Source organism: Prosopis cineraria, unplaced genomic scaffold (genome assembly GCF_029017545.1).
Source record: "Prosopis cineraria cultivar Desert tree isolate PC_DT_omini unplaced genomic scaffold, ASM2901754v1 PC7, whole genome shotgun sequence".
Classification (NCBI taxonomy): Eukaryota; Viridiplantae; Streptophyta; class Magnoliopsida; order Fabales; family Fabaceae; genus Prosopis; species Prosopis cineraria.
In genome coordinates, this window is record NW_026555338.1 from 34992396 (window position 1) to 35009126 (window position 16731).

The following is a 16731-nucleotide window of genomic DNA, read 5'->3' on the forward strand; positions in this document are numbered from 1 at the left end:
TAACAACCACCTGACTGTGAATTGATCAACTTTAATGCGGAAAAAGAACGAACACTTCTTTTGATTGATGTACTGGATTTGTTGGCTGATGTACAGTGTCATGCAAGAGGTTTGTTTGGTATGGATCCAGATTTTTTACTTTAAGCAATTAATTTCTATGTAATTTTCTTATTCTTCTTCTGTTAAAAAAAGCATCGTAGTTTTATATTTAATTCAGATACTTTTGTTTCTCAGAGAGTCATCGTTAAATAACATCTATAGTCACGGACAAGCACAAGCTTTGGTTGAGAACAACCACACAATTGTCAAAAACTCAAATGCCGGTTTTTAGCCTACTTTATGATGACCACTCTATCCATGTCTACCATATAAATGCTTGTAGCACATGCATTGGTTGCATATAAAAGGCCTGGCAAGCAAGATACAATGGATAAGAAAGGCTGTCTTTTTTGTTTTTTTTTGTTTTTGTTTTAGGATAAAGTGTCACATCTTTAAAATTTCTCTTGACCGTGTGGATCTAAATTTAACCAATCTTTTAATTTTGACTTAGTCAGCTAAATCTTTAAAATGCAAACGAAAAAGTTTAGAATGTTAAGCTTGTAGAGAACTTGAGTGAAAGAATTTTACAATTTTGTTTGGTGATTATAAACAATGGGTGTGAGTTTTTACAAACTTGCCCCATTATTCAAGAACTTTTTTATGTTCTTGATGGATGGTGGAAATCAATTCAATCTATAACAATTTACAATACTTTTTTACAATATTCTATGATAACATCTAATACAATATTCTAGACATTTATAAGTATATTTTTAAAATATAACTTTTAAAATATGTGTGAAATATTTGAAAACATCTTAGAATATCCCATAATATTTTAGACATATCAATGTTTCTCCATGAGTTTCTATAATCTTGTAGGCCCTTCTAGATTTCTCTAGATATTTCTAGACTATTTTGAAATTTTCAAATGCCTCTGAAACATCTCGAAACATATTAGATTCATATGTTTTGAACTCTCTTGAAATTCTATATATCGTTTTGGATATAAAAACACTTTAGGCTTACATGTTTTTCTCTTTCTGGACACAAGTTATGACATTCTTCTTCACCCAATCTAATGACACCCTCATCATTGACTTGATTTATATGCCAAGGATATCTATTGTAGAGATCCTTCTTTTTCTTTGTTATCTTGTAATCAACCTCTCCAAAAGTTTTTTGGGGAGATAATAATGGCCTCATAACAAAGTAATATTAGAGTTGAATTCAAGTTTGTCTAGTCGATGAATCCTTCTGATGGATCACTCGTGATAAGAGTGTCATGGATTGGTTGGGATAATTATTATGTTTTACATCAGATAAATTTGAGTAGAGTCCTTAGCATAAAAGCAAATACGTTGTACACTTCATTGAATTAGTTTTTTGATGAGAGGGCAACGGCCTTGTGACAAAAGGTTTTGCATGCTTGTGTGATTTGATACATGACTTCTTGAAGATGCCCATGAAAATCATAACTTATGTGATTTGATCTGTGAATTTTTTTCATATGAAAGAGTTTACCTCATGTTTAATGGGGGCCGAGGACACGCATTCTCTATGCTCATGCATAGAGAAAGAAATTATATGGTTCTGATTTTTTTTCCTTTGAAAAAAGACCCATTAGTATATAAATATAATTTTAAATTAAAAAATTTACGTCATTTATAAATCATAGTACCTAGTTATCTATTCTATGGTTACAACAACTAACAAACATGGACTGGCAATAAGAGGACATGATGACTTCAAATGGGGGGCCATTTTTGATCAAGACCATGCCTTTTCCCTTATCTGCAGATGCTCCAACGGTAAAGCCTGCTCATGTTACTCATGCCGTCTATACATTTCAACGTAGTCTCCAACTCTGCAGCGTTCTGTAACTGTCAATTCGACTGCGCTTCTCGTGAATACTTGACATTGACAATAGCTTCCGCTTGTCAAACTGTAGAGTAATCCCTTCTAAGTGTCCATATCATAACGTGGCGGATACAGTCCCGAGAACAGAATTCTATCCTTCCTTACCATAATTTTGAATTCTCTCTCTTGTTATTTTTTGCGTGTCGGGATTTCCTGTTTTACCAGGTTTCGGAGAAAAGTTTAATGATTAATATGCAAGTATGCGAAAACCATATATAAGTGAAGTGGGCTCATGATATCGCTTTGTCTTTGCAAGTCCAATTATATTGGGAGGCACCTGGCCTTAGCTTAAAATAATTCTCTCTATTTTTATTCAAAAAATTATTCAAGACATAATAGTCTTTCGGTTTAGATACTAGTATATATAGCCGTGTAGGTGGGGAACTTATCTATATATATATATTGGATAATAAACGTTAATTCCTGTACAAGTTGCATTGGAACTAGGTAAGTTATTGGATTTTTGCTACATCTTGTATGAAAATATTATAAATAATTTAACAATTACAAGGCTAAAATTTTAAAATAACACTACACTATGAATTTTCGGATTCAAGCGGGACAGAGAAGACATTTTCGGATTTTCCTGATCATTTTTTGTTTTATTAGCATACAAAGGTATGTTGGCTCCTTCTGCGCAGGACACATTTTACCCACGGCAACTTCGCAAATTAACATGAGTTTATATATTTATTTACATATTAAAAAAAGTCATAGGGGCATTCAACAATCTGAAAATCAAGTCAACAAACTAGTAAGTCGCCAGATCCGATGATCATCTTCTCACGTAGTACATCATGCGAGTGAAAATTCGAGTGAACTGAATTGACCGGACAGAGTCTGAATGATCGTCGAGTGGACGTTAGTCCTTTAGCCTCGAGCCCACTATACTATGCAGAATGGCTAAACCAGTCAAATTGATTCTCTCGTGGATGTGCAGGATAAAGCACGGTGGAGGAAGGAAAAAGCAATTCACGTAAAGCGCATTGTATTGATTGAACACAATGAGTAGAACTAGAAGTACATAATCATAACGTCTGCTGCTGGACTGGCAACAGTAACTCCAGTGAAGGAATATGTTATTGCAATCAGTGCACTAGTCTTCGATCTAAACGCACAGAAATTAGGAGCAATTAAAGAACACATGCCCAGGATGACAGAAGAGAGAGAGCATGCTTTACGAGAAAAGCGAGCAATCAATGGAACGATCACGTTCTCATCTTATTGGGGAATTGTCTGAAAGAAGGCGTTCTCTTTATATACTGATCTGAATTCTGCCTCTATCGTCACCACAAACCATGTCCTTCAGCTGAGTCATCCCTGTTCTTTTCTGGCTCGACCCTTCTGCCTGAGTCTCACACACTGAGCTCTTCCTTCGTCGTTCGTTGTGCCCAGCCAAACGCCTCCTGCAACTCCTTTTCGTCTCATCAAACTCACCCAACTCATGGAATCTGCACATCAATTAAAAACCCCACAAAAGTATCATATCATACGCTACACATACCCCATGTGATGTGATATATATATATATATATGTATTATATAATATCATCTTCAATCTACAGAGAACCAATACTATGTTTCTGACACAATGTGGAAAAAAAAAAAAACAATCGATCTGATATATTCTGAAGAATATTTTCTCCTTCCAAATCATGACAACAGAATAAGTGAAAACAGTTTGCTCAAAAAAAAAAAAAAAGAATAAGTGAAAACAGGAACCGTTGAGTTTGAAGATCGTTCCTAAGCATAAATGAACCGAATTGAGCAACCGTAAGAAAACCAGAGAAGATACAAGAATGTATAAATAACAGAGAACAGAAATGGGAAGAAAACCCAACCAAAAGCCGAAACTCCCCGAACCTGCTGCATTGCTGACAAAAACGTTGTCGGATGCCGCACACGATTACTTCCTGAGCCTTGGCATGATACTCGCACACCTTGTGCCTCTTGTGATACGGCTTCGCACCACTGAGCTCCGCCAAGCAGTTCTCCGCCTGGCAACACCGCATACCACTCCCTCCGCCGCCGCCAGCAGACCCTTTCTTCACGGACACTTTCTTCCTCTGGTCTTCTTCCCCCAACAAGAATCCATTTTTCTCCTCGTGATCGTAATCCCCCAAGGCCTCCCTCTTCACCACCGTCTCTGCTTTAATCTCATCCATTCAGGCCTCTCTGAAGCGTGTAGAGAGAGAGAGAGAGAGATCCAAAGGAAACAAGGTATAGTGAGTTTGAGGAGGAAGGAGAATTATATTGGGAGAAAAAGTGAGCGAGAAAGCTACAAGTTATAGGAGTGTCCTCAAGCTGCTCCATTAATTTTCTTCTTCTCGTACGTCCATCGGTGGAGGCGGTGAAAAAGGCAAGCAAATACGCACGCGACAACACGGAGTTGTGCCTCGAGATAGATCGGAGATTACTAAATTGCATTTTGGCATAATCTCCCAACACTGGATCAATTACATGCACGGTGGAAAAAATAGTTTTAGTTTGTATTTGGTTTTCATTTGAGAGGGAGTCCATTTTAAAGATCTAATTATTTATTGAATTTAATAAAATATATTTTAAATATAATTTAAATGTGCTTTTTAAAATTATTTAGACAAGTCCTAGGCACGGAAATATAAACTGCTTCTATCGTCACGTTAATTTCCTCCATTGATGCGTCTGTTTTCCAAATGATGGCTGAATAATTTTGGGGAGCTGCAAAATATTTGGATTCTGCCGCTTGTAGAAATTAAACAGAGAAGCGGTGGAATTGTGGAGGAGCATTCCCGTGAAGTGGTGGGCCCCCGAAGATTGTTGGCAGGACGAGTGAGTATACGTGTGTGGTAGGTTGTGCAGGTGGTATCTTAAGATCCTATGCTCTTCCATGAGGCGGTGAAGCGACAAACCTGTGAGGTGGCAGAACATGATTGGTCTTGTGTTAGAATATTTTCTCAGGGCCAATGCGGGAGTGAAACGCGTGTTGGTACGTCTGGGTTTATAATGTAAGGGGAGGATTTGTCTCTGTCCTCTTGAGAGTGGTGGGGACAAGGATTTACGCTTACGCAAGGGGTGAGGGTATTCCTAGCCAATATAAACCTTCACTCTAAACTAAACTAAACTACGATAAAAATTGATTATATATAAGATTTGGATTGATTTGGTTTTTTAAAAAGATTAATTAGTTCAGTTTGGTTTATATTTTTATTTATAAAAACTTCAGCCCAACTTTATTACATTGATTATATGTATTTTAATACATTTGCTCAAGTTTTTTCCTTTTTCCAGGTTTAATTATTTATAAATTATTAGTAAAAATATGTTACAATTACCTAAATATTATCTATAATTGCATATAATAGTTTTTAAATTTTAAAATCAAGTGTTTTAAAGATAGTATATTGATCTTAAATGTTTTTTGACCAACTATTGATTTTTAATAATTAAATATGTTAATTAATTGTAAAAAAAAATCCTTTTTGTGTTAGAGATATTTTTTTCCATTACAAATAGCAATTAGTAGTTAAAAATTATTAGAAACAGGAATATATATTGATGATTATAAAAAAAATCTCTTATAAAAAAGTTCAAGCTCGATTTAAATATAAACTAAACTGAACTAAATGGCTTGAAACTGAACCAAATTGATTGGATGAAAGAATTGAATAAATTTATATTATAATGAATTGATTGATTTGGTTCAGTTTTTTTTTTAAATATAAACTAAGCTGAACTTATGAACATCTTTAGTGACCCAGTCTATTTTTGAAAAGCTTGTTTTTGGAATTTAAACTTTCGTCGTGAAAATAGGATTTCCAAGCTCCGCATCAATGACGGACCCTACTTTCAATCTGCTCAAATCAATTGCATGTGAAATTACAAAGAAGAAGATAATATAATGTACTACTATTTTTTTTCTAACGACATTTTTTAAACATGTTGGGATACAATTATTTTTTGATTTTAAAATATCTCTACAATCAATAACCATAAAATTAATCTTCCTTTAAAATTAAACTCTAAAGTATTCTCTTCATTTAAAAATATAAGGCATTTTTAATTGAATCTCACCCCTTAATAAAGTAGTAACCTACTTTCAAATTAACCCTATCTTTTTATATTTATTTTTATTAAATAATAAATATAAAGTCATTATCAATAGGGACACTTTTAAAAATAATAATAATTACATTTTAAAATATTAATTTTTTTATTTTTTTAAATGGAGGGAATAATGTTTAAGAAACACAAATCACTATTATCCGTGTCACTCTCATTTAGTATGTAAGGATACTATTGAATTAGTAACTTTCAATTTCCATTCCATACGAAGTCACTGCAAATTCAGCATCGTATGGTTTCAGCCCACTGGACAACCTGGCCATAATTCGGAGGCCCAACGCTGTCTTGGATATTATGCTTCCGAACCAAAAAAACAGTTGCGTTTTGTTTCAAAAAATCCGCCACATTCAAACTTCGGCACTTCCCGGCTTTTTCTTGGATGCTCAGCTTCAAAAAACGAGGACATTTTCAATTTTCAGTTCCGCAAGCACGATGACGATGGTTGATAATTTCCTCATTTCCAGGGTCACCGAAGATGCTCAGGATCCTCTCTTACCTTTCCTCTGGTGTTCCCTCTTCTCTGTAACATTGGCTCAATCACGCGGTATTTGGGTCTCCCAAACTTCTAATCATTTGTGTGAATTTAGGTCCATCAGGGAAGCTCTTGAAGATTCCATCTGCGGCCGAACTTCCAATTTGGATGTTGTAACCCTTCTGCAAGATTGCATCAGAAAGTTCAAGCACAATGTCCAGTACAGAAATGACATCAGATTTCTTAAGATTTGGCTCCTATATGTAATTTATTACCCGTTCGTTTTTACTTTTTATTTATCCCTATTTCCTTTTTTTGTTTTGTTTACACACACAATATATATATATATATATATATATATTACTCCCTCTTCTCTGTAACAATGGCACAATCATGCGGTACTTGGGTCTCCCAAACTTCTAATCATTTGCGTGAATTTAGTTCCATTAGGGAAGATCTTGAAGATTCCATCTCCGGCCAAACTGCCAATTTGGATCTCGTGACCCTTCCTTTATTTATTTATTATTTATTTTTGGTTTATATAATTACTGGGTCAATTCCATTCAAACCCTTGAAGCTTGTTTAGTTTCTATTTGTCTTCGTTCAGATTCAAATTAACACTGCAAGATATTTCATGATTGAACCTGGCTTCTCTACGAAGCTTCACTTTCTTTAGCATGTGCCAATGTCCTCATGATTTTCTACCACAAATTACTTCTTCAGTTTTTCCTTTAGCTGTTTGCGTACTGGTTACTTAGAATATTGAACATCTTAGCTTGATTTTCGTTTTTAATAGATGGATGCTAGTGAGGATTTTAGCAATGTGTTCAAAGAAATGCTGGATAGTAATGTATGTGCCAATCATTCTTCACTTTATGTATGGTCTGCATATTTTTTTGAATCCAAAGGGAGATTGCATGACGCTCACACACTCTATCAGCTCGGCATTTCCAGGTCAGTGATGGGTCTAACTATGGCCAGTAGTACCAGCTTGATTTGTTATCACAAGCTGCGCCACAAGGTTTTAATTATGTTTTTATTGGCTAGGAATGCAGAACCAATTGAGTGGTTGAAGACAGCGCATAAATTGTTCCTCAATAGAATTTCTGAAATAGCGACTGTTGCTTCTCGTCAGAAGGTATGGATATTGGAACAATTACTTTCTGAAAATAAGAATAATAAAAAAAGAGTCAAACTGGAAACACACCATAAAGAAAATCCAACAGATTGCAACTTTACAGGGTTCCTCATAGATTTCAATTTGTGCTATATATGTCATGAAAATTAATACCATTGTTCTTTAGTTTCTCTGTCTTATACTTAATCAGCATTACGTCTGATCGGTTCTGAAGTTTACTTGGGTGACTGTATAGACAATCTTAAAAATTCTGGTCTCTTATCTTATTTCAGATTGATGATAACGAATCCATGAAATTTGAAAATGGCGCAATTAATCCATGGAGCTCCTCAATCATGGATGATATATTGAAGAGGATAAATGCTTTGATTACAAAATTTGATGTGAGACATTTTATAAGTTGGTTATTTACTTGTATCTTTATTATTAAACCAGGCAGAACTAGTTTTCACTGGGAAAGAACTAAGACTTCTATTTTATACTCCATGCATTTCAGGGGTATCATTCAAGTAACAAAGCTTATGCCGGAAAAGTTGCCTTATCTTCTTTGAAGAATTCATCAAGGAATAAAATTGTAGAGATAGGTGATTTTCTAAATCATATGTACCATCTGAATATCATTCTGAGTATTTTTCAGCTTTCTTTGCATAAAAAGGATCTACCAGAAGAGTCAACTTTGATGGGCTTACTTGTTTATTTTCTGGGTGGCATTCCTGTTTTTATGAAGGATATGGAACCTTTTGCAAAACTTATGATTGTCGGAGTAAATTAGCCCCATAAATTTGTTAGTTGCGATGATTCTAATCCCCCTCCCAACGTAGATAGTCAGTTGGTGTTTCAAATATTTCCCCAGAGTAAAAATATTAGATTTCCTTGTTTTTGTTACTTGGTTCTTCCGAGAGAGATCAAAATTAATTTGTGATCATTTCTATCAGTTTCTTCTATATCCAGAAGTTTCAGTTCCTTATATTGAGAATGCCGTTGCTTTTGAATATCGTTGTTGTGACATTTAAAGGTGGAAAGAAGTATCAAATCAAGGGTTGCGCCGGACAAGGCGGTTTCGCTCAAGTATACAAGGCATATGTTAATAGTAATCCCGATGAAGTTGTCGCGCTGAAGGTGATTGATTTACCCAATTGAAATTAATTTTTCCCCAAATGGGGACCGATTGTGTCATCAGGCTGAAACTTAAACATTAAATGGCAGATCCAAAAGCCACCTTTCCCATGGGAATTTTACATCTACCGTCTGCTTGATCAACGTATCTTAGAGAGTGAAGTATGTCATTTCCAATTACGCCATCGACCTGCCATTTCATTGAACAAATACTTACTGTGAATTGATGACACGTATTTTATCAGAGACCAAGCTATGGCTTTGCTCATAGAATTCATATCTATTCTGATTGTAGCATACTCATCTGTGACTATTTAGCTCATGGGACACTACAGGTCAGCTGTTTTCTTAACTCCTATTTCCGGTTCATCCCTGACTAGTAATAGTTTCCTGATGAAAATATTACGCAGGATGTCATAAATTCATATGTGGTCATGGGCAAATCCATGGAAGAAGTGCTGTGCATTTACTACGCCATAGAAATGCTACATTTGCTTGAGAAATTGCATGATGTTGGCATAATTCATGGTGATTTCAAGCCAGATAACCTGCTTATTCGGTATGCTAGGTAATAACTTACGCTCTGCTTAATGACTTTCTGTGGGAGAAATATACTGGGGCACATATTAAGGGCATGGCTCCTGATTGAATAGTCTGAATTCTAAGTAATACCATGAATTTGTGTACTATTCTTTGCAATTATTCTTTTTGTCCCTTTGGCTTGTTTTTATCAAGTGTGGTTGTAAATGATTTTCATTCCAAATTTAGAGACACGACTCAGTTATGCAAAGTACACATTTTTTTTTTTTACCCATTACTTAGTAGCATCAATTTGCTACATCCGCATGTAAAAATAAGATTTTATATTATGTTCATGAATACAGGCCATCTGCATTGCTAGAGCTTCCTCTGTCGCAACGGAAGCACGAAGCATCATTGTAATGTAGAATGCACGTAATGGGGATGAATAGTTTTTTGTACAATAAAATGGTATTTAATTCAAATTTGGATGTCATTTTATTTTTAATTATGTGATGCCATCCCAATTATATAATGTGTGTGTGTGATCAGAAATGAGAACTTGAAAAGATTGAAAATCGGGGAACTAATAGAATTTTTGTCCAAGAGCTATTGCTTTATTGTAGGCTGCAAATCCACAAGATTTTATTGGGCTTCTGTTAACATTAAAGTTGGATTGGACCACGGAAAAACCATAGAGCTACATAAATGAATTTGCCTTTTTAGTTTTTGATAATGGCAAATATTAACGTCATGATAAAAAACTGCATGAAAAGGAAGACGATGCGGTGCGTCAAGTTTCTAAGATTCTATTTTAGTAAGCGTTTGTATGATTGGCATATTCTAAATAGCCATGCAGTGCGTCGAGTTACTTACACGATCGACGTTAAATTTTGTTGATTGTTCTCTTTACATTTTTTGCAATTTCACAGTGGTGACCTTAAAGAAGACGAATTTTTGAACAGAAATGGTCCTTGGCGTGATCAGGTTAGTTTTTCTCCAGCATAGGCTATACTTAATTGTAATTTTATTCATTATTCAAGGATTTTATCATGCAGGGCCTTTGCCTTGTAGACTGGGGAAGAGGGATTGATCTGTGTCTCTTTGCGGATCACGCGGTATTCAATGGAGACTGCAGAACTTCTGGCTTTCGTTGCATTGAGATGCAAGAGAGCAGGCCATGGAAATTTCAGGTCAGTCTCTTCTTAAATGATACGCAAATGATCTCATCTTGGAATGCCTTCGAAGTTCATTGCTTCCTGCCAACAGGTAGACACATATGGTCTTTGTGTTGTTGTCCACATGATGTTGCATAATACTTACATGGAGATTGTCAAAAAGGAATCATCTGATGGGAGCCACGTTTATCTACCCAGGCTTCCGTTTAAACGGTACATTCCTCCATATCTGGCAGTAAGAAATTGAAACTTCTGTCTTATACAAATTTACGATTCGTTAAAGGAAGGGTTGTGTGAAATTTCCGTTTATCCCCATCCTCCTAAAGGTCAGTTTTAGCACTTATTCCTTTGGCAACGCAATTCCTCTTTCATTCTAATATCTTCCTTGTTGGATCAACCAGTTACTGGAACGTTGAGCTGTGGAAGACTTTCTTTACTAAGATGTTGAACCAATGCAATGGCAATGATCATAGAAGTCTGCTGCAGGAGTTGAGAAAGTCCTTCGAAGACTATATGGGCTCCAATCCGAAGCTTATAAAGAAACTAAAGGAGTTGCTTGTGAAGCAAAGGGCTTCCTTGTGTTCTGCTTAGCGTATATACTTTATACAGCCGTTACCGCGATCCTCTTGCAGCATGTTGAGTTGATTGCATGATGCGTCCTTTTTATTAAAAAAAAAAAAAACGGAATTGCATTCTTTTTTATAATGCCAATCTTGATGTCCATTCTTGTTTGTAGTTTGAGGAGGCATGTAATGATCTCGAATTGGGCGTTTTAGGTAAGGTTGTATGTAAAATGTAAAGTCAGTTGGGTGCATGTATGATTGTTGTAGTGTTCAAGAATGAGCAAAACTAAATAAAATTGATCAAATCAAATCAATTCAAACTAATCCAATCAAAACTAAATATTTTGGCCAAAAAAAAATGAAAACTAAATAAACCAACCATTAGTAAAGTTTGGTTTGGTTTTATAAATTTAAAAACCGTTTTGTTCAAGTTTTAGTTTTTTTTTCCTCTTTAAAATCATACCTTTTTATATTTTTAAGTGTATTTTTTATAGTTAACATTAGATTATTAATTAGTATTTATTATTTTTGAATTTCAATCTTAATTAAAGTCTAACTCAACCCAAAATATTTTAATAGAGTTTCTAACTTTACTTTTTTTAATTTTGTTAACTGCTTTTAGAGTAAAAAATTGTCTAAGCTAAAGAGAGGTATATTATCATTATTGACTAAGGAGAATCAAAATTCATGACTTGCTATTAAAATATGTTACTTACAATGAATATACTTTAGTGTTTATTAATGACAAAATTTGAATATTTTAATTTTCAATGTGATATTCATTTTCCTTTATAAATAATAAAGTTGAGAATGTAATTTAATATTGAAATATGAAAGGAAAATGAGTCAAAAATATTAAAATTTGAATTTGTGTATGAACTAAATTGAAAAACAAACCAAACTAACCTTAATAAAAAAAAAACCTATCAAGTATTATTTTTTGTGCAAATCGATTAGTTTAGTTTGGATTATGTTTTGATTAAACCTGAATTAAAGTATACCTTTGACCACTCTTATTAGCGTTCATCGTTTTGGTGTTGTTTACTAGAAATCTCGCCAGATCTTCGACGCCAACGGCTAAATGATGCTAAAAAACCTATTGCGTAATTGTATCATGTTTGAATCATTTATTCAGTACCCTCACTCTAGCTTGACCGCAACGGGAAATGACTTGCTTCAATGGTGCAAAATAGACTCCATTTGTATATGGTTGTGATTATGTTGTCGGGGAGCAAGATAGGCTCTATGGATTGGAGAGTATGATTTTTCATTTACCTTGAACGTGACATTCAGCATGCAATATTACAGCACAACTTGAAAAGCTACATATTTTATTCTTCAAAATCATGGCAATTCACACACACAGTAAATAAAAAGAAGATAGACACTAGAAAAGAAATTAGTCTTAGTTTAATAAAATAATAAATATATTTATTATCTAATACAAACATAAAATTTATTATTTCTCATTAGCCTAGACTATCAATTTGGGTGGTTTTTGTGTGTGTGTGTGATCATTATGTATCTTGACCTTGCTTCATTCGAAGAGTGAGGATTTGATAGGACTTAGATTAATTCAAATCAAAAATGATAAATATTACAAACATCAATTAAAATTTATTATTAACTTTATTAAGTTAATGGGTTTGGACTCATAGCCTTTATAGATCGAAAATCACCATTATCAATTAAACTCTAACTTCTACCATTAAAAAAATGTAAGAAAAGAGAAAGGCTTAAGTGTAGGAAACTTACCCTTAGTATTTATGAGCTTCAAATTACTCTTACAAGTTGGTTTTTCCCAGCTCTAGCTCAGCTCTTCGTCTTCTCTCTCTGTTTTCTACTTCATTTTGCGACTTATTATAGCAAAAATGTGATCATGTGTCATAGCGGACGCACAATGCGCTGTGTGTGTATGGCATAAAGAGCTTTTTTTAGGTGTATTGTCACATATGCGCCGCAGCAACTCAACCAGAAGCTATAGCGCATGGCACGGAATCTCCCTCTTCCATTTTCGGGTGACCGATTCTCCTTCGGACCTGTGTATAGAGCTGAAATTGAAACTGAACATGCTCGTTAGGCCCCTCTGACCACATACCTCATTAATAATCACTTAATTAATTTGATTGAGCTCGTTTAATCTGGTTTAAAACTCGAGGATGTTACAAGCTGTCCTGTCTTAGTAATCGCTGTTAGTTCGGTCTTGGTGAAAGTCAGCCGTCCTGTCCTGAACGTCATTGTCTATTAAGTCCTAGTGGAGTCAGCCGTCCCATCCCAGTTGTCATTGTTGGTCCTGTCCTTATGGAAGTCAGCCGTCCCATCTCGATCGTCGTCGTCGATTCGATCCTGGTGAAGTCAACATCCTATCTCATCCCAGTTAATGGGGCGGCTTTCGGTCCAATTATTGTTGGGGATCTGATTAAAACTTTATAGATTTGGGTCAAATTATGAAAGAGATTGAGTTAAGATTTAAAATAATAGTGGTTTAAAAATGATTTTAAATTACAAAAAGATTGAAGTGAAACTTGGATTTAAATCTGGGTCAAAGCCAATCCATACATTTTTAATTACCTAAACAATAAATTTGGCTCAAATCCAAATCCAATCTATTTGTATCCAAACATAGCATTATAGAAAATATTTATATATAGGGATGTTGAGAGTAAATATTGCCAAGAAAATTCTTCATAACTGACTTAAGGTCATATTTGCTTACTAGAATAGAATGGAATGGATTAAAAAATAAAAATAAAAATAATATGATCAAAAAGGATAGGTGAGTACATTTATAAGAGAGAGATGTAATTTAGTTTATAGGGTTGAGAATCATGATTTATAAAATTTTTAGAGGATATAATGATTTTCACATTTGTAATATATATTAATGAGTTTTATCATGCTTATTATGAATAAAAAATGATTAAATTTATTTTTATCTCGATTTTTTTAATTCATTCTATTTTATTATATTCTAGTAGACAAACGTGGCCTAAAAATTTTTGCTCGAAAAATGGTGAAAAACTGGTTTGAGAATAAGGATAATGCCAAGAATACCATTCGTTGTGGTCCTTTGGCAATACAAATAATAATAATTAACGTCAAAAGACAATCACCGGACAAACTTGAAGCAGGAGGAGTCGCCACTTGCGACTTTGAATACTCGGAGGTAAATGCTAAAAATTTTCAACTTCTGATTAAATGCGGTTGTTATCCCTTCGATTTTAAGTAATCCCATTTTTCTCTTTAATCTTCTCATAGATCTTCTGAAGCTGTCCTTCTCTAACTCCACTGAAAGAGCATCTAAAATTACCAGGAAGGAGGTAAGTCCTTATAATGCGCATAGTCATCCTCTTCAAGCTTCAAGATTCATCACAATGTATGTCAAGTACAGGCAGATCGTGTCATCCCAATTGAACATTCTTTGGTGCGGACAACGACCCATGAGACAAACAAAGTTTTATGCGATGCTCATCGGATAAGAGAGCAGAGGCATATATACTCCCAATCCCAACATTTTTCGTAGGTTTTTTTTTTCCCTGTAACTGTTAACTGTCACTTTTAACAGGTGGTTGTGATGATTTTTGGACTCCGGAAGTCATCATTGTCTGAGCATGTGGATTGTTCTAATCCGTATACCAACAAGACGACATATGATTAAGCGCAAGACTTGGCCTTTCCGCTTGAAAGTGAAAGAATCCTTGACTCCTGCATATATTGAATACCTCTGTACCAGAATCTCACAAAGCGATGGCTCCGGCTTCATCCTCTTCCTTGGTCACTTGTGTGCTGTTTCTTCTTCTCTTGCACTCATCATCCATCTTTAACAATCTCTCTGCAGCAAAACACGGCGTGACCAACCGTCACAACCGGCACCCCCATCACCTCCACCATACCCAGAATCCTCCATTAAACCCACGGCTTTACCGAGCTTTTCTTGCTCTTCAAGCATGGAAGCGCGTGATGTACTCTGATCCACGTAACTTCACTCACAATTGGGTAGGCCCTTCGGTCTGCAACTATAATGGCATATATTGCGCTCCATCTGTAGATGATCCTAAAGCCACGGTCGTGGCTGGCATTGATCTCAATCATGCAGACATAGCTGGGTTCTTACCCGATGAACTAGGCCTGCTCTGCGATCTCGCTCTTCTCCATCTCAACAGTAATCGATTTTGTGGCATCCTCCCAATGACCTTAAGCAACCTCACTCTTCTGTACGAGCTTGATATCAGCAACAACAGATTTGTAGGGCCATTTCCTTCTGTAGTGCTTTCCCTTCCCACCCTTCGATATCTTGACATTCGCTATAATGAGTTTGAAGGGGCATTGCCTCCTCAACTATTCAACAAAAACTTTGATGCCATTTTCCTCAACAGCAATCGTTTCACCAGTTCAATCCCAACAAGTTTAGGGAAAAGCTCAGCCTCTGTGATCGTGTTTGCTAATAACAAATTTGGAGGGTGTCTCCCAGAAAGCATAGTCAACTTTGCTGATACCTTGGAAGAGCTGGTCTTAATAAACACCAGTTTGTCTGGTTGTTTGCCTCAGCAAGTTGGGTTTCTGTATAAACTAAGAGTATTGGATGTTAGCTTTAACAAAATTGTGGGTCCCATACCTTACAGCCTTGCAGGGTTGTCTCATTTGGAGCAGCTAAATTTGGGACATAATACGTTGAGTGGTGCAGTGCCAATGGGGGTTTGTGAACTGCCGAACTTGAACAACTTCACGTTCTCTTATAACTTCTTCTGCGAGGAAGAGGGTATTTGTCAGAATCTGACGTCTAAAAACATCGTGTTCGACGATCGCCGGAACTGCTTGCCGGAGAAGCCATTGCAGAGGAGCCAAAAGGAATGCAATGCGGTCCTCGAGCACCCAGTTGATTGCTCTGAGCTTTGCTGCGTCGGAGGTGTCACTTCTGGTTCAGTGGCTATCCCACCTGCTCTAACTCCAACAGGCATGCCTGTATCTTCACCAGTTACGGCACCGGCATATCCATGAACAAGTATATATACCTGTTGATACACAATGCCAAAATAAGGTCCAAATTTGAGTTAGAGATTGATTTACGTTGTGCATACTTCAAGTTACGTTGTGTACTTGTGTGTTCATTTTATGTATATCCTATTGTATCATGCTCTCTCCTGTTCCTTAGTGTTTTTTTATCAGAATCCTCTTACAGTTACTACTTACTAGGCTCAAATGTGTACCATAAGAGGACCAAAATATATATACTGGATATACATGATCCATTTCCTTCAAACAACATTCCATAATTAAAGTCAATATAATGTTACACATAAATATATGGCACAATGCGATGATAAATTAGTAGCGTGGTAGTAACACATTTTTTATTTACATTTAAAAACATTTTAACATCTCAATAAAGGAATAGAGTCGCCAAATATTGCTCAACTTACTATTCTTTTCGATCAACAATAACTTATCATTAAAAAATATAGAAAGATATTAAATAATTTTCTTTTCTCCTTTTATATAGATAACTAATTAAGCTGTTTTTAGTACATTACCTTTCCTTCCACTTAAATGCTTTAATTACATAACCTTTTTTATTTTGAAAATAGATACGAATTTCTCTTTATATTTAGAGATGAAAAAATTACCTTTTTAAATAAAATATTAATTTAATTGATATAGGATAGCTTTTAAATTTCCCAAAAA

General features: G+C 35.2%; 3 protein-coding genes across 6 annotated transcripts; 2 read left to right on the forward strand and 1 right to left on the reverse strand.

The window, feature by feature from the left end:
* Window positions 1-2708: 2708 nt before the first annotated feature.
* LOC129316232 (squamosa promoter-binding protein 1-like) lies at window positions 2709-4430 on the reverse strand. 3 transcript variants are annotated; one of them, XM_054960544.1, is made up of 3 exons: window positions 4242-4430; window positions 3796-4134; window positions 2709-3410 (listed from the first exon to the last, which is right to left on the reverse strand). In XM_054960544.1, the coding sequence occupies exons 2-3, from the start codon at window positions 4122-4124 to the stop codon at window positions 3215-3217; spliced, it is 525 nt and encodes a 174-aa protein (XP_054816519.1). In that variant the 5' UTR covers window positions 4125-4134; window positions 4242-4430; the 3' UTR covers window positions 2709-3214. The 3 variants fall into 3 exon arrangements, with proteins under 3 accessions (XP_054816519.1, XP_054816520.1, XP_054816521.1); XM_054960545.1 differs by having other exon boundaries at window positions 3823-4427; XM_054960546.1 differs by having other exon boundaries at window positions 3270-3410; window positions 3801-4430.
* A 1994-nt stretch (window positions 4431-6424) lies between these two features.
* On the forward strand, window positions 6425-11321 carry LOC129316236 (mitotic checkpoint serine/threonine-protein kinase BUB1). 2 transcript variants are annotated; one of them, XM_054960551.1, is made up of 14 exons: window positions 6425-6569; window positions 6651-6798; window positions 7332-7489; window positions 7583-7673; window positions 7946-8056; window positions 8170-8257; window positions 8689-8792; window positions 8880-8951; window positions 9035-9124; window positions 9200-9357; window positions 10241-10295; window positions 10367-10501; window positions 10578-10699; window positions 10888-11321. In XM_054960551.1, the coding sequence occupies exons 1-14, from the start codon at window positions 6496-6498 to the stop codon at window positions 11075-11077; spliced, it is 1596 nt and encodes a 531-aa protein (XP_054816526.1). In that variant the 5' UTR covers window positions 6425-6495; the 3' UTR covers window positions 11078-11321. The 2 variants fall into 2 exon arrangements, with proteins under 2 accessions (XP_054816526.1, XP_054816527.1); XM_054960552.1 differs by having other exon boundaries at window positions 6430-6569; window positions 7591-7673.
* A 3244-nt stretch (window positions 11322-14565) lies between these two features.
* On the forward strand, window positions 14566-16312 carry LOC129316117 (leucine-rich repeat extensin-like protein 4). The gene has a single exon (XM_054960387.1). It carries the CDS (start codon window positions 14797-14799, stop codon window positions 16045-16047), a length of 1251 nt encoding a protein of 416 aa, XP_054816362.1. The 5' UTR covers window positions 14566-14796; the 3' UTR covers window positions 16048-16312.
* Window positions 16313-16731: the final 419 nt, after the last annotated feature.

What these genes read in the sequence shown, in the direction of transcription:
- LOC129316232 (XM_054960544.1), bottom strand. Translation starts at nt 4,124, where the DNA reads ATGGATGAGATTAAAGCAGAGACGGTGGTGAAGAGGGAGGCCTTGGGG. An exon ending in GAGTTTCGGCTTTTGGTTGG is followed by an intron (nt 3,411 to 3,795) that starts GTTTTCTTCCCA and finishes ATTGATGTGCAG; the next exon opens with ATTCCATGAGTTGGGTGAGT.
- LOC129316236 (XM_054960551.1), top strand. Translation starts at nt 6,496, where the DNA reads ATGACGATGGTTGATAATTTCCTCATTTCCAGGGTCACCGAAGATGCT. An exon ending in AACGTATCTTAGAGAGTGAA is followed by an intron (nt 8,952 to 9,034) that starts GTATGTCATTTC and finishes GTATTTTATCAG; the next exon opens with AGACCAAGCTATGGCTTTGC. An exon ending in GCAGGCCATGGAAATTTCAG is followed by an intron (nt 10,502 to 10,577) that starts GTCAGTCTCTTC and finishes TCCTGCCAACAG; the next exon opens with GTAGACACATATGGTCTTTG.
- LOC129316117 (XM_054960387.1), top strand. Translation starts at nt 14,797, where the DNA reads ATGGCTCCGGCTTCATCCTCTTCCTTGGTCACTTGTGTGCTGTTTCTT.